The following is a 15250-nucleotide window of genomic DNA, read 5'->3' as shown; positions in this document are numbered from 1 at the left end:
ACAAAGCAAGTTTTATGGGAACTCGCCAAGCTCATTTGTCTACATACCATCTGTGGGGGCCTTCAAATGACAGCGGCAAAAGAAAATGGTTAGGAGGCCATAAGGCTGCCAAGTTTACTACCTGGACCTTAATAAAAAGTCTGAGAAATGACCGCGGTCTTCAGGTAAGGAATGAATACCAAAGAGTGGGCAGAGGAGCCACCCAAAGTCATACTGCACATCTAGACACTTGCCACTTTGAGACCAGCACCTCACACACCCCTCAGAGGCCCAAATGGTAGCTGATAAACCTTTGGTCACAGGGGTGGTCTGAACAACAACAACCAGAAGAGCAGTTAGAGCTCTGCCCTGGAGAACAAATGAATGGTCGCTTGCTTGCCAGAGGCCCTAACTACGCCCATGGAAAGAAGAGAGTGCTTCCATATTCTAACTACTGTAAATACTTATGCAATGGACATTGGGGTGCATGTATCTTTCACAAGTATGGTTTTCCCTGGGTATATACCCAGGAGTAGGATTGCTGAGCCATATGGTCTGGCTGCTGCTGCTGTTGCTAAGTCGCTTCAGTCGTGTCTGACTCTGTGGACTGGAGGAACAGGCAAATTTGGCCTTGGAATACGGAATGAAGCAGGGCAAAGGCTCATAGAGTTTTGCCAAGAGCACGCACTGGTCATAGCAAACACCCTCTTCCAACAACACAAGAGAAGAGTCTACACATGGACATCACCAGATGGTCAACACTGAAATCAGACTGATTACTTTCTTTGCAGCCAAAGATGGAGAAGCTCTATACAGTCAGCAAAAACAAGACAGGGAGCTGACTGTGGCTCAGATCATGAACTCCTTATTGCCAAATTGACTTAAACTGAAGAAAGTAGGGAAAACCACTAGACCATTCAGGTATGATCCAAATCAAATCCCTAACAAATATACAGTGGAAGTGAGAAATAGATTTGAGGGTTTAGACCTGATAGACAGAGGTGCCTGATGAACTATGGACAGAGGTTCATGATACTGTACAGGAGACAGGGAGCAAGACCATCCCCAAGAAAAAGAAATGTGAAAAAGCACAATGGCTGTCTGAGGAGGCCTTACAAATAGCTGTGAAAAGAAGAGAAGCAAAAAGCAAAGGAGAAAAGGAAAGATATATGCATTTGAGTGCAGAGTTCCAAAGAATAGCAAAGAGAAATAAGAAAGCTAGCCTCTGTGTTCAGTGCAAAGAAACAGAGGAAACAATAGAATGGAAAAGACTAGAGACCTCTTCAAGAAAATCAGAGATACCAAGTGAATATTCCATGCAAAGATGGGCTCGATAAAGGACAGAAATGATATGGACATAAAAGAAGCAGAAGATATTAAGAAGAGGTGGCAAGAATACACAGAAGAACTGCACAAAAAAGATCTTCATGACCCAGAAATCAAGATGGTGTGATAACTCACCTAGAGTCAGACATCCTGGAATGTGAAGTCAAGTGGACCTTAGGAAGCATCACTACGAACAAAGCTAGTGGAGGTGATGGAATTCCAGTTGAGCTATTTCAAATCCTGAAAGATGATGCTGTGAAAGTGCTGCACTCAATAGGCCAGCACATTTGGAAAACTCAGCAGTGGTCACAAGACTGGAAAAGGTCAGTTTTCATTCCAATTCCAAACAAAGGCAATGCTTTAGAATGTTCAAACTACTGCACGGTTGCACTCCTCTCACACACTAGTAAAGGAACACTCAAAATTCTCCAAGCCAGGCTTCAGCAATACGTGAACCGTGAACTTCCAGATGTTCAAGCTGGTTTTAGACAAGGCAGAGGAACCAGAGATCAAATTGCCAACATCCACTGGATCATCAAAAAAGCAAGAGAGTTCCAGAAAAACATCTACTTCTGCTTTATTGACTATGCCAAAGCCTTTGACTGTGTGGATCACAATAAACTGTGGAAAATTCATGGGAATACCAGACCACCTGACCTGCCTCTTGAGAAATCTCTATGCAGGTCAGGAAGCAACAGTTAGAACTGGACATGGAACAACAGACTGGTTTCAAATAGGAAAAGGAGTACGTCAAGGCTGTATATTGTCACCCTGCTTATTTAACTTATATGCAGAGTATATCATGAGAAACGCTGGGCTGGAAGAAGCACAAGCTGGAATCAAGATTGCCAGGAGAAATATCAATAACCTCAGATATGCAGATGACACCACCATTATGGCAGAAAGTGAAGAAGTACTAAAGAGCCTCTTGATGAAAGTGAAAGAGGAGAGGGGAAAAGTTGGCTTAAATCTCAACATTCAGAAAACTAAGATCATGACATCCGGTCCCGTCACTTCATGGCAAATAGATGGGGGAACAGTGGAAACAGTGGCAGATTTTATTTGGGGGGGCTCCAGAATCATGCAGATGGTGATTGCAGCCATGAAATTAAAAGATGCTTACTCCTTGGAAGGAAAGTTATGACCAACCTAGACAGCATATTCAAAAGCAGAGACATTACTTTGCCAACAAAGGTCCATCTAGTCAAGGCTATGATTTTTCACTAGTCATGTATGGATGTTGGACTATAAAGAAAGCTGAGCACCAAAGAATTGATGTTTTTGAACTGTGGTATTGGAGAAGACTCTTGAGAGTCCCTTGGACTGCAAGGAGATCCAACCTGTCCACCCTAAAGGAGATTAGTCCTGAATATTCATTGGAAGGACTGATGCTGAAGCTGAAACTCCAATACCTGGCCACCTGATGCAAAGAACTGACTCATTTGAAAAGACCCTGATGCTGAGAAAGATTGAAGGCGGGAGGAGAAAGGGACAACAGAGGATGAGATGGTCGGATGGCATCACTGACTCAATGGATACGAGTTTGAGTAAACTCTGGGAGTTGGTGATGGGCGTGGAGGCCTGGTGTGCTGCAGTCCATGGGGTCAGAAAGAGTCGGACATGACTGAGAAACTGAACTGAACTGAACTGATGGTCATTCTATTTTTATTTTAAGGAACCTTTATATTGTTCTCCATAGTGGCTGTATCAATTTACATTCCCACCAACAGTGTAAGAGGCTTCAATACAGAGGATAGCCAGGCGTGGAAGCATCCCAAATGTCCGTCAACAGAGAAAGAGATGAAGATGTAGCACATTTATACAATGGAATATTACTCAGCTATAAAGAGGAACAACATTATGCCATTTCCAGAGACATGGATGGAGCTAGAGACTGCCATACACAGCGAAATAAGTGAGAAAGAGGAAAAAACAAATATCGTATATTAATGCATATATGTGGAATCTAGAAAAATGGTACAGATGAATATATGTGAAAAGCAGAAATAGAGACACAGACATAAAGAATAAACGTATGGGCACCAATGGGAGAAAGGGCAAGAGGAATGAATCTGGAGATTGGGATTCACATATATACACTACTAAGAAAAAACAGGTAACTAATGAGAACCTACTGCATAGCACAGGAACTCCACTCAATGTTACGTGGTGACAAAGAGGGGATGCACATCTATGTATAACTGATTCACTTTGCTGCACAGGAGAAACTAATACAACATTGTAAGACGACTTAACTCCAGTTAAATTTAAAAAGGAAAAGAGAGACCACTGCTGGGCACTGACAAGAACATGGGCCTTCGCACCATGCCAGGCTAGAGTTAGTGCCCGGCTTTCTAATTTGTTGGTCACTTGGCCTTGTGTGAATTCCTTTACTTCTCTATCTCAGTTTCCCCATCTGTTTAACGGGAAAAATAATATGTAGCTGAGTTCTTAGGGGGTTGAATTAAATGAGACCAAACATGTAAAAGCAGCTAGCCCAGAGAATATGATCTCTTTATCTCCTTAAAGACCAAAATTCATAAAAATGATTCATTAAGGGAAAGACAGTATATTTCTGAGTTTACCGAATCTGCTTGACAACATCCATGCTCTCACTTTCCAGAGTAATATGAGCATCCTTTCTCCTCTGTCATGAATTATCCTGTCTAAATTATCTAACAGTGGCAGCTTCCTGACAGGGCCAATTTCTAAAAATATGTTGGTTTTGAGCTATAAATTGATTTCTTATTGTGATAAATTAAAATCCAATATCATCCAATAAGACACTGAACATACAGAGGCCCAATTTTTCCCCTTAGATGTTCATTCTCTTTGATATTAAAATGGATCTGGGGCAGCTGTCAGGCTGTTGGAGCCTGAACATTGAAGCAAATGAGCAAAGAGTACAGAGTTGGTAGAGACAGAAAGAGAAAAAAGCACAGAGGCAGGAAGGTAAAGTGAGGAAGAGGAGGGAGGGAAGAGGATGCTGTCTACTTTCTGTTTTGTGAGCAGCAGGGAGTGACTCAGATCTGTCCTGAGAGATGTTCAAACCTAGATGCTCTGCACATCATTTAATAAGAGGTTCAGGAGCCATTTCCTCTCTTTGGGTTCTGAATTGCTTCACTTGTAAATGACTCACTTGTGGGTGAGTCAATGCCTAAGGGACCTTCCATCCCTGACACCCTAGGACTGAGGAACCCTGAACCACGTACATATTTCTCTCCATGCTCACTGCCTGCATGACAAAACTAGCATCTTTGGTACGCAGCATCTTGGGCTCCAATATCTAGCCCAGACAATCAGTATTTTGTTATAAGTTTCCTTATTCACTACTTTCTCTTCCTTCCTTTCCTCTTTCTTTCCACCTCTCTCTGACTTCCTCCCCTCTCCCTTCCTTCAATGTGCCATTCGTATCGCTGTCACTTGCCAGGACCTGTGGTAAACCCTGCAGACACAGCAGTGGATGAGACCAGGTACCTCATGGAGCCTGCAGTCTGATGGAAGCATGAGTAAGCTCATTCTGATATGGACCACCACGTGCTATGAAAAAGGTGAGTGGAGGATGGTGCAAGATGTATGATAGGATTTCTTAATTCTTAGGGGAGGACACAAGAAAGCCCATATCAGACAGAGGACAATAGATTGTCATTATTATTCTATTATTAATAGATCTAATAATATAATATTATTTAATATCTAGAGCTTTTTACTATAACAGGCACAATTCTAAGTCTTAAGTGATTAAATTAAATCACAATTTAAATGATTAAATTAAATTAAAAGTGATTAAATTTAATCTTGCACCAACCCTAAAACATAGCTGCTTTGATTATCCCCATCTTACAGATGAGCAAAACAGGTACAAAGTCATTCATAAAAACCACTGCTTTATGACTACATAGCTGGGCATGAGCAGATCCAAGGCAGCTCCTTCCACTCTGTCCACTCTCTGCTGCCAGTACCACAGTGGTGAGGACTGTGGGCTGTAGATTCAGACAGACCCAGTATGAATCCTGCTTGGAGAATGAAATGCATAAAGCACTTAGTTGAATAAAGTACCTGGCCCAAGAAAGGTCTTGATGAGTGGTCACTATGGTCCTGTGTCGCTGTTGTTAGTGTTGTTGACATTACCGGACCTTGAGTTATTCACTGAGTGATGAAGGGCAAAGGGATGTGCAGAGTGGAGGGGTCTCCTTGAGCTAGTCCTGAAAGCTGGGCAGTGCGTGGTGGGTACAAGAAATGGCAAGACAGGACCCACAGATTCTGCTCATGCACAGATGATGCTCCCAGATCTGCTACCTTCCGCTGAGCAGGGGGTGCACTGCACAGCTCTACGGGGAGCTAGTCATCACCCAGTCATCAAAAACATGTTTAATTATTGTAACCATTTCCCAGCAAAAGTCATCCCAGGCAGTGAGCCTTAAAGAAAGGGATTTTCCCCTGATTTGCACAAAGGCAACTTACAGGTCAAGGATGACCTCACAGTCATGTACTTGCCTCTCTGTATAACTAGTGCAGCTTCAGGGCCATAGAATACACTGAATGATAACTGAGCTGTAATGGACCTCATTCAACCAAAGCTCTTTGGTCTTACATTCCAGGTCTCCCAACTGGGCCCTGCCTACCTTCTCAGTTTTATCTCATTGATAGCAAACTCACATCCTCCAATCCAGAATATCTGGCCATCTCTCTTCTCCAAACCTGGCCTCCTTCATTGCTTTCTCATTCTAGGGCCTCAGTAAACACTTCTCATAATTCCCTTCATCTGGTCACTCACTGGTCCTCTTATGTCTCCAACTTCAAACTCTGCCCATTCTTCAAGGGTCAACCCTCTGGTCCTAAATCATTCCATATCTTTTTTTTTCAAATGGAAGACATAATTTCTTCTTTTGAACTCTCATGATCACTTTGCATTTTTCTCTTGTTATTCTTGCTTTCGGTTTTTAATTATATATGTCTTACCTCCTAGGTTGTAGGTTTCTTGAAGAAAAGGTTTCAGGCTAGTTCATCCCCACCCAGCATGTAGAATGTCCTTTTCCCTTAATAAGTATTTGTGAAATGAATAAACCAAAGAAAATGGCAGCATGATCTATACACAGATTCTTAACCTTATCTGATGAAAAACCTCCTTTTTATATAACAGTATCTTGTATCTTACTGTATTGTCTGGAAATGATTATATAATCTAACTACACGCATAAAGTTTAAGCAAATCAAAATGTCCTAATTAAAACACAAAGGATAAATAAGACGATTTCTGATCAAAAAATAATGTGTTTCTATATATAAAGGCTTAGTTACAACTGCAAATGAAGAACATAATGACAATGAGCCTTCTTATAATTAATGAATAAATTTTGGTTTAAGAAAGCATTCAACCATCACTGACTCAATGGACATGAGTTTGACCAGATTCTGAGAGATAGTGAAGGGCAGGGAAGCTTGGTATGCTGCAGTCCATGGGGTCACAAAGAATTGGACACAACTTAGCAACTGAACAGTAACTTTCCTTTATATTTGACATTTTTAAATAAGAGTCAAATAAGTCCAGATAAAAGGTCAGTTTTCATTCCAACCCCAAAGAAAGGCAATGTCAAAGAATGCTCAAACTACCGCACAATTGCACTCATCTCACATGCTAGCAAAGTAATTCTCAAAATTCTCCAAGCCAGGCTTCAGCAATACGTAAACCGTGAACTTCCAGATGTTCAAGCCGGTTTTAGAAAAAGCAGAGGAACCAGAGATCAAATTGCCAACATCCACTGGATCACTGAAAAAGCAAGAGAGTTCCAGAAAAACATCTACTTCTGCTTTATTGACTATGCCAAAGCCTTTGACTGTGTGGACCACAATAAACTGTGGAAAATTCTTCAAGAGATGGGAATACCTGACCACCAGACCTGCCTCTTGAGAAATCTCTATGCAGGTCAGGAAGCAACAGTTAGAACTGGACATGGAACAACAGACTGGTTCCAAATAGGAAAAGGAGTACGTCAAGGCTGTATATTGTCACCCTGCTTATTTAACTTATACGCAGAGTACATCATGAGAAACGCTGGGCTGGAGGAAGCACAAGCTGGAATCAAGACTGCCAGGAGAAATATCAATAACCTCAGATATGCATATGACACCACCCTTATGGCAGAAAGTGAAGAAGAACTAAAGAGCTTCTTGATGAAAGTGGAAGAGGAGAGCGAATAAGTTGGCTTAAAGCTCAACATTCAGAAAACAAAGATTATGACATCTAGTCCCATCACTTCATGGCAAATAGAAAGGGAAACAGTGGCTGACTATTTTTTGCGGTTCCAAAATCCCTGCAGATGGTGACTGCAGCCATGAAATTAAAAGACACTTACTCCTTGGAAGGAAAATTATGACCAACCTAGACAGCATATTACAAAGCAGAGACATTACTTTGCCAAGAAAGTTCTGTCTAGTCAAGGCTATGGTTTTTCCTGTGGTCATGTATGGATGTGAGAGTTGGACTGTAAAGAAAGCTGAGTGCTGAAGAATTGATGCTTTTGAACTGTGGTGTTGGAGAAGACTCTTGAGAGTCCCTTGGACTGCAAGGAGATCTATCCAGTCCATCCTAAAGGAGATCAGTCCTGGGTGTTCATTGGAAGGACTGATGTTGAAGCTGAAACTCCAATACTTTGGCCACCTGATGCGAAGAGCTGACTCATTTGAAAAGACCCTGATGCTGGGAAGGATTGAGGGCCAGGAGGAGAAAGGGATGACAGAGGATGAGATGGTTGGATGGCATCACCAACTCAATGCACATGAGTTTGAGTAAACTCCAGGAGCTGGTGATGGACAGGGAGGCCTGGCAAGCTGTAGTCCATGGGGTCACAAAGAGTCGGACACAACTGAGCAACTGAACTGAACCGAACTGTGAACATAATAGCTAGACATGGAACTGATAGAGCTGTGCCCTATTGTAGACTTAATATGAAGAGGAGTCACAGGGGAGTGGTTTTCTAAAGTGATGACCAACTCTTGGTAAGTTTCCAACAAAACAAAGCTCATCTTTCTGTTTAGTTGCACTCTGCAAAATGCACTATTGGGAATATGAAGTTACTTTTTTATTTGTAGAGTTGGGTTTTACATTCAGATAATTATAAATAAAATTTTCACATACATGAAAGTGTGGTAAGGCATTTAAAGTCATGTAGCCAGGAAATGTTTGTATTGTGTGTGAATGTCTTGTACGTTGTGGAGTGTCTGGCATCCTTGCCTCTAGTGAATTCCTATATCAGCACCCCCTTCCCCAAAAGTTGTGAACACCCAAAATGCCTACATTAAGTTCCAAAGCAGCCCTTATGGGTATGGAACCAGTCAAGTGGAGAATCTCTGGGGTAAAAGAAACAGAACAAGCTTAGGAGTTACAAATGTGAATTGAAACTCAATTTCTGCTACTCAGTGTAGCCTCAGGCAAGCCACACACTCTACTTATATTTTGGATGACTCGTCTGTAAAACATTTAGTCACTCAGTCGTGTCCAACTCCATGGACTGTAGCCTGCCAGGCTCCCCTGTCCATGGGATTCTCCTCCAGGCAAGAATACTGGAGTAGGTAGCCATTCTCTTCTCCAGGTAATGTTCTCAACCCAGGGATTGAACCTGGGTCTTCTACATTGCAGGCAGCTTCTTTACTGTCTGAGCCACCAGGGAAGCTCCATCTGTAAAAGGAGGGTAATAAAACCTCCAAGAATTGTTGGGTATCAAATGAGACAGGATCACGAAAGCCTGTCTACAGACCTGCTATAGACCATATGGTCTTCCTTAGAGGCTAATCATCATATCCAGTCCCTGAGTGTCCTGTGTACTGCTTCAGCAGCTCTCAGGATGACAGGGGTATCCCAGGTCCCAGCATCCTTCTTTGTAGCCCCTTCATCCTCCTTTATGTCTCCCTCCCTAGGACCACTTTCCTTTGCTCCACCTCAGCTGCTCTCCCCAAGTCCATTCCAAATACTCTGTTAGAAATAAAGGGAGAACAGTCCTGCTTTTGATGAGATACAAACAAGGGTAATATCTGGTTTTCACTGAAGAATAAGAGATTAAATCAGTCCTGAAATGTAAGTGCAGCCATTGCATTTAAAACATCATTCCCCCTCTATTATGAGGGACAATATTCAACCTTGGGCCACTCTCCACCTCTCCCCTGTTATGCCCTAGTTGTTCTGCATACACTTGCTGACTTATGATCATTAAGCCATTTTAGTTCGTGTGCAATAGGTACTACTAAGCACCTACTATGTGGACTTCAAGTGCTAACCAGATACGTAAGAGTGATGAACAAAAATACACAGCCTTGTTAACCTGTGTGTTGATAGACGTGTTCAATAAATATTTCCTGAAGGAAAGAATGAACACATGTGCGTGCACACACACACCTTTCTCCTTTAGACACCTGTACATTTAGAAATACATTTTTCTCTTCCCTTACTTGCTTATCTGGTCCTCTCCAATTCACTCCTCCATGGCTAAATCAGTGTGCCATTTTCTGTGAAAACTTTCCTGATTATTTCAAGCAAAGCTCTATCTCCATCCCCTGAGTACTGACAACTCCATTCACACCTGTGTCTCAGCATGTATCAGTTCATTTTGTGAGTCTGGTTTCACCACCAAATTGTGAACACCTCAGGGACAAGGACACATCTTCTTCATCTTTGAATCCCCAGGAAACAGAACATCATGCAGCACAGAACAAGCATCCCCTGCAGTCTTTCCTGACCACATGGTGACCAGTGGGTACCCTGCCAACATTCTCCCCACAAGACAGTCCCATGGTAACGCCACCCCTAGTATCTTCACTCAGGAAAACTCATTAAAATGAAAGTGAATAATGATGACAGTGGAACAGGGATAATACTGAATCTGCTCTCATACATATGAAAGGAAATCATTTATAAACTTTGAGATTGCTATTGTCTGTTTGCTGCTGCTGCTACTAAGTTGTTTCAGTCGTGTCCGACTCTGAGCTTGCGCTTAAATTTCATATGCTGGAATTCTGATGGCATTAATATTAGGAGGTGGGGCCTTTAGAAGGTGACTAGGTCATGAGGGTGGAGCCCTGATACATGGGATTAGTGCCCTTATAAAAGAGGCCCTAGAAAGCATCCTCCCCCTCTCCCACCATGAGAGGACACAGCAAAAAGAAAAAAAAGAGAGAGACAGCGGGCTCTCACCAGATACCAAATCCTGGGGCCAGGATCCTGGACTTTCCTGCCTCTAGAACTGTGAAATAAATGTTTGTTGTTTATAAGCCACCTAGTTGATAAGGTTTCTGTTTTAGGAGTCCAAATACTAAGAAAAACATGTAATTATTTGTTGTACCTTACTAGCACCAAGGACTTTGGACGAGACTATCTGGGTTTGAATCTCAGCTCTGCCATTTGAGAACTGTATAATTAAATTGTTTGGGCCTCAGTGTTCTCATCTGTAAAATGGTGCTAATAACAGCACGTCATAGAATTGTTGTAATGTACATAATATGCATAAAACGGTGCACATAATAGTGACAAATCAGTGCCAGCTAAACCAAGTGAACAAGCAAAATCCACTTGTGACTGGCAACAGGATGTGGTATTATCTGGAAAAGCTGAATCAGACCACTGCCCTCTATCCCGAGAAACAAACTTTAGGCTCCTACAATATTTATGGTTTTTAACAGCACACATAATAATAATATGGTAGAATAAAATTGTAAATGAGGAGAGAAGAAAGCTAGTGAGTTTCCCTGGAAAGACATAGGATTTGGATTTGGAAGGTCTGATTTGAGTTTCCAGTCAAATCAGGAATAATCCCAGAATTTCAGTTTCCTTATTTGTGAAATGAAGATGACATCATTCCTGCATTGGTCTGCTTTGAGGACCTAGTAACATACTGATATGAAATCATTTCTACTCCTAATTTGCTATTGTTCCTACTATTACTAGTAACAGTGAGCTCATTTATGACATTTTCTGCATTCTCACTGATACTTTTGATATATTAGCAATACCTAGATATCTGAACATATGGACAGCTTTTGATATTGATTTATTTCCTGCAACATACTAATAATAAAATTTACTCACATAAGGATTGGGATCAAGAACCCCTTTGAAATTCAAGACAAGGTGTAAATTGCTGCAAAGGGTCTCTTTAATTGGGATCAAAACATTTTTGACAGCTTTTGGATTTTTAAAATTCTAGCTATTGTCACGTTCTGCTAATGTTTCTTTTCTTGGTTTTGAAAAAAACAGCACAGCCAAGCTTGAACAGGAACACTTCTGACATGATAAACAACTAAAATTTGTCATTCCAAATGAAAAAGACCCAGTTTTCCACTTCTTTGATAAGTAGGACAAAACACCACTGAGACTCTTATTCTGCAAAATTCAGTTGGGTCCCTGCTGGGCAGTGACAACAGTTTAGTAAATTGTTCATGCTCAAAACCCTCCAGTTATCTGAAGATTAAGTCACATCCAATACGGATGGATTTAAAGGAGAAACAGACTATCAAACCTAGTCAGGGGAATCGACTGAGATGTGACTTTGGTCAACACCTCATCTTCTACTTGACTTCCTTCCACAATATCTCCATCATATGACTATTGCTTGAATCCTCCAAGGGATGGTATACTCACTTGCACAGAAGGTGGTCCATCTCAACACTGAATAGCTCTGATTTGTGCGAAACTCTTCTTCCTCACAAACCGAAACTGCTTCCTAGAAACTTCTATCACCAAGTCTTGGTTCTGTTCCCTGAGTCACACAGAACACTGAACAAGTCTTTGGAGAGATCAACCCTACTGATACAGAGTGCCTTGCCCCACACTCACCTTCAGGCTTAAACGTTCAGCCCTCTCTACCAGTCTTCCCTAGACTTGTGTTAAGACAAATTAACAAGCTATGGTCGCAAAAGCCCTAAGGTAAGAGCTTAAGGTAAGTAGGCAGACTAAGTCAGACAGATAACATTTAATTCTGCCTTCATCCTGAATCTCCACTAGGATATGACATTTTTTTTCCCCCACAAAGCCAAATGGCTTTGAGCTGAAATGATGATTTTTCGGGTATTTTTTTTGTGTGTCCAAAGAAAGAATCAAAAATCACATTTCAAGGTTTGGTGGTATCTTTCTCTGGGGCCAGTTTAGCCACCCTTGAGTGAGGATTTAGATAAAAGTGGAGAATATAAATTACCTCTATTCATTAGCTAAAGTTTGGTGATTAGGACTATTTGATGGTGGGGTACATGATGGAATAGCAGGACCCCAAAACACAAGAATAAAAAGTAAGATAGGCAAGATAAAGTATCTGACACTCTATCTCTGTCATTTCTGTCCCTTTGGTGATGCCAGTGTCACGGTGATGGGCAGGTGTGGACTTGGGAAGAGACTGGAGATGATGACATATATTGGGGTATATGAATCCTTGTGAAAGTATCTCTCAGTTAGGCATGATCCACATTACTTGGTTCCCTCCCATGAAGGATGATAAAGGATGAATAATATCCTCCAAGTTTCTACAATTCCAAAGCTCTCTGCCCGCTGTGTGTTACCCAGGATCCCATGAGGCCATGGTGTGTCTGTGCTATTACTAATCAGGAGTAACTTTTCTTCAAGAAAATAATTTTTTTTACTATTAAATTATCATCCTACTAACCTTATGGTCTCTTAATATGAGTCAGAACAAAGGGGGAAATTTTGTAATGCAAAATGACAAGGTTAAGTAGCTTGGTTAATTGAGTACTGTTTATACATTGCTTGATAAACTACCTGTGAAGTTCATAGGATGTGATATAAGTGGAAGTATGTTAGAAGCTATAAAGCACTGAGTGAATAAAAGAAAATTGTGTCCATCTGACTCTTGCTCTCTGGACAAAACAGATCATAAAAAGCTTTTCTCTTTTTCCCTTACCATCAACGAACAGGGTCAACAATGCTAGGCAAGTCCTGGGGATAAACCTAGGAGCTAATTGCTGCCAGGAGGTGGATGAAAATACAAACCACATCTTCAGTGGGTTCAACACACAGATCAGCCCTTACATTTCCTCATCATGCAGTGATAGATTTTTTTTTAACATTGAAAACTCCATTTATTCTTTTTGATGACACCAATTGCAAGGTGCCACAGGTTCAATTCAAGAGAGTCTGAATGCTTTGACCAAGTCAAAAGACCCCCGTACATCTCCCTCTAGGACGCATGTCATTAAAGTTGCCAACACACAGGAAATTTAACTTAAACTGCCACATTACCCACTGCTCTTCAAAGCACATCAATCTCCCATTGCATTACCAGGACTGTGTGACACTTTTATCCCAATTACACTGTAAGAAACGCGGTGCAGTCATACTGTGGCCAAGTCAGGGAAGGGCCTCCCTTTGATGAACGATCACAGTTGATCAAGTTTGTCAGCTGCTTTATGTGTTTTTATGCTTGTTTGATATTCCTGCCTAGAAGAGCGGAGGCTTTTAAGGGCACATCTGTCAATGGATTCAATTTCACCATGCCATGTGATTCTTTTACTTACCCCTGTCTTCTCATCAAAGATTTTGATTCCTCCAAAGGAGATGGTTAAAAAGATTTTCTGTTTGTGTTCTCCTTTGGAACGAGCGCCAGCAACAACGCCCTGTTGAAAAGAAGGATGTGGTTTTTACTTTAGTGTTTTCATTTGAAAATTCCCTCTGGTCCCAAAGGCATGTCAGATACCATGAACCAATGCCACCAATCATGCACACTCTTTTTCCTCCCCACTTCCATACTACCTTTCTCAATGCGCTTGCATCCTCTTGATGTTTTAGGGTAACACTTGTCCTCACTGCTCAAAAATTGTATAAACAAATATCTGAACTTAGATTCATTGGACAAACCAAGATTTACAGAGTGCCTACTTTGTGCCTAGATAGTCGGCTCAGAATTTGAGATCCTAGGATAAACACAATATGGTTTTCTTGTTAAGATCTTTTCTGGGTTTTGTATTAGATATGGTTTTAACCTTTTAAATAAAGATGAGTCATGGGATATGTTCCTAAATGTGATTTTAATTTCATACTTCTGGAAAAAACTTTTCATATGAATTAATTATAGAGATTAAAAAGAAAAGAAAAAATATTGCCAGACTGCATGTCTCAAGTCTGTTTAGAAAAATGTGATCGTCATCTGCCTATGGCTTGAGTTTTTACCCACACATTTTGTTATGTTCTACCATTCTCCCAATCATTCTTGTGCTTTCAAGAAAAGCACCTACCAAGAGCTTCTATTCCTCAAAAACATGTCTCCCCACTTCACCAATTTTTTTTGTAAAATACTGAAGATATGTGTATGAGTCAATTAGAAGGTAAATGTCCCAAAGGTGGGTATGTTACTCTGCTCACTAATCTCTCTCTAGTACCTAGGACAGTCCCTGGAGGGTGGGAGGAACTCAAGAGATTATTCTGATATGAATGTGCTATCAAGAGTCCCCTCCAAAGTTGATATGATGCAAGTTAAGAGTAAAAACACTTGCTTCTTAAATTAGCCTCTGTGGTGGCCAATTATAGGCAAGTACAGGCTTCCCTTGTGGCTCAGCTGGTAAAGAATCTGCCTGCAATGAAGGATACCTAGGTTTGATCCCTGGGTTGGGAAGATCCCTTGGAGAAAGGAAAGGCTACCCACTCCGGTATTCTGGCCTGGAGAATTCTGTGGACTGTATAGTCCTTAGGGTTGCCAAGTCAGATACGACTGAGAGGCTTTCACTTTCACTTCACTTTTCACAGGCATCATACTAGGTAGGGTACAACTCAGAGGATGAGGACATTCAAGGGCTTTATGCTCAAGGACTGTTGCAGACTCTGCATTGGGTGTTTTGAAGTTTCTAACCCCTTCATCCCTTTTAGCTTCCACAGAAGGGGAGATTAAGTCCATCTTTCACCAGTAATCATGCTGGGCTTTTTTCAGAGTAGGAAAGTCTAAAATAATAATGA

General features: G+C 41.2%; 1 protein-coding gene across 9 annotated transcripts in view; it reads right to left on the bottom strand.

Annotated features, from left to right (window-relative positions):
• The window catches only part of DAB1 (DAB adaptor protein 1), a 1337206-nt gene that overhangs the window by 136127 nt on the left and 1185829 nt on the right, over positions 1-15250 (bottom strand). For all 9 annotated transcript variants that reach the window (XM_061411800.1, XM_061411797.1, XM_061411794.1 and 6 more), the window contains one exon: positions 13819-13917. In XM_061411800.1, coding sequence (XP_061267784.1) covers positions 13819-13917 — 99 coding nt within the window. The remainder of the gene's footprint in view (positions 1-13818; positions 13918-15250) is intronic.

The sequence above is a fragment of the Bos javanicus genome, chromosome 3, assembly GCF_032452875.1.
Source record: "Bos javanicus breed banteng chromosome 3, ARS-OSU_banteng_1.0, whole genome shotgun sequence".
Classification (NCBI taxonomy): domain Eukaryota; kingdom Metazoa; phylum Chordata; class Mammalia; order Artiodactyla; family Bovidae; genus Bos; species Bos javanicus.
This window is presented reverse-complemented; position numbering and strand designations above follow the sequence as displayed.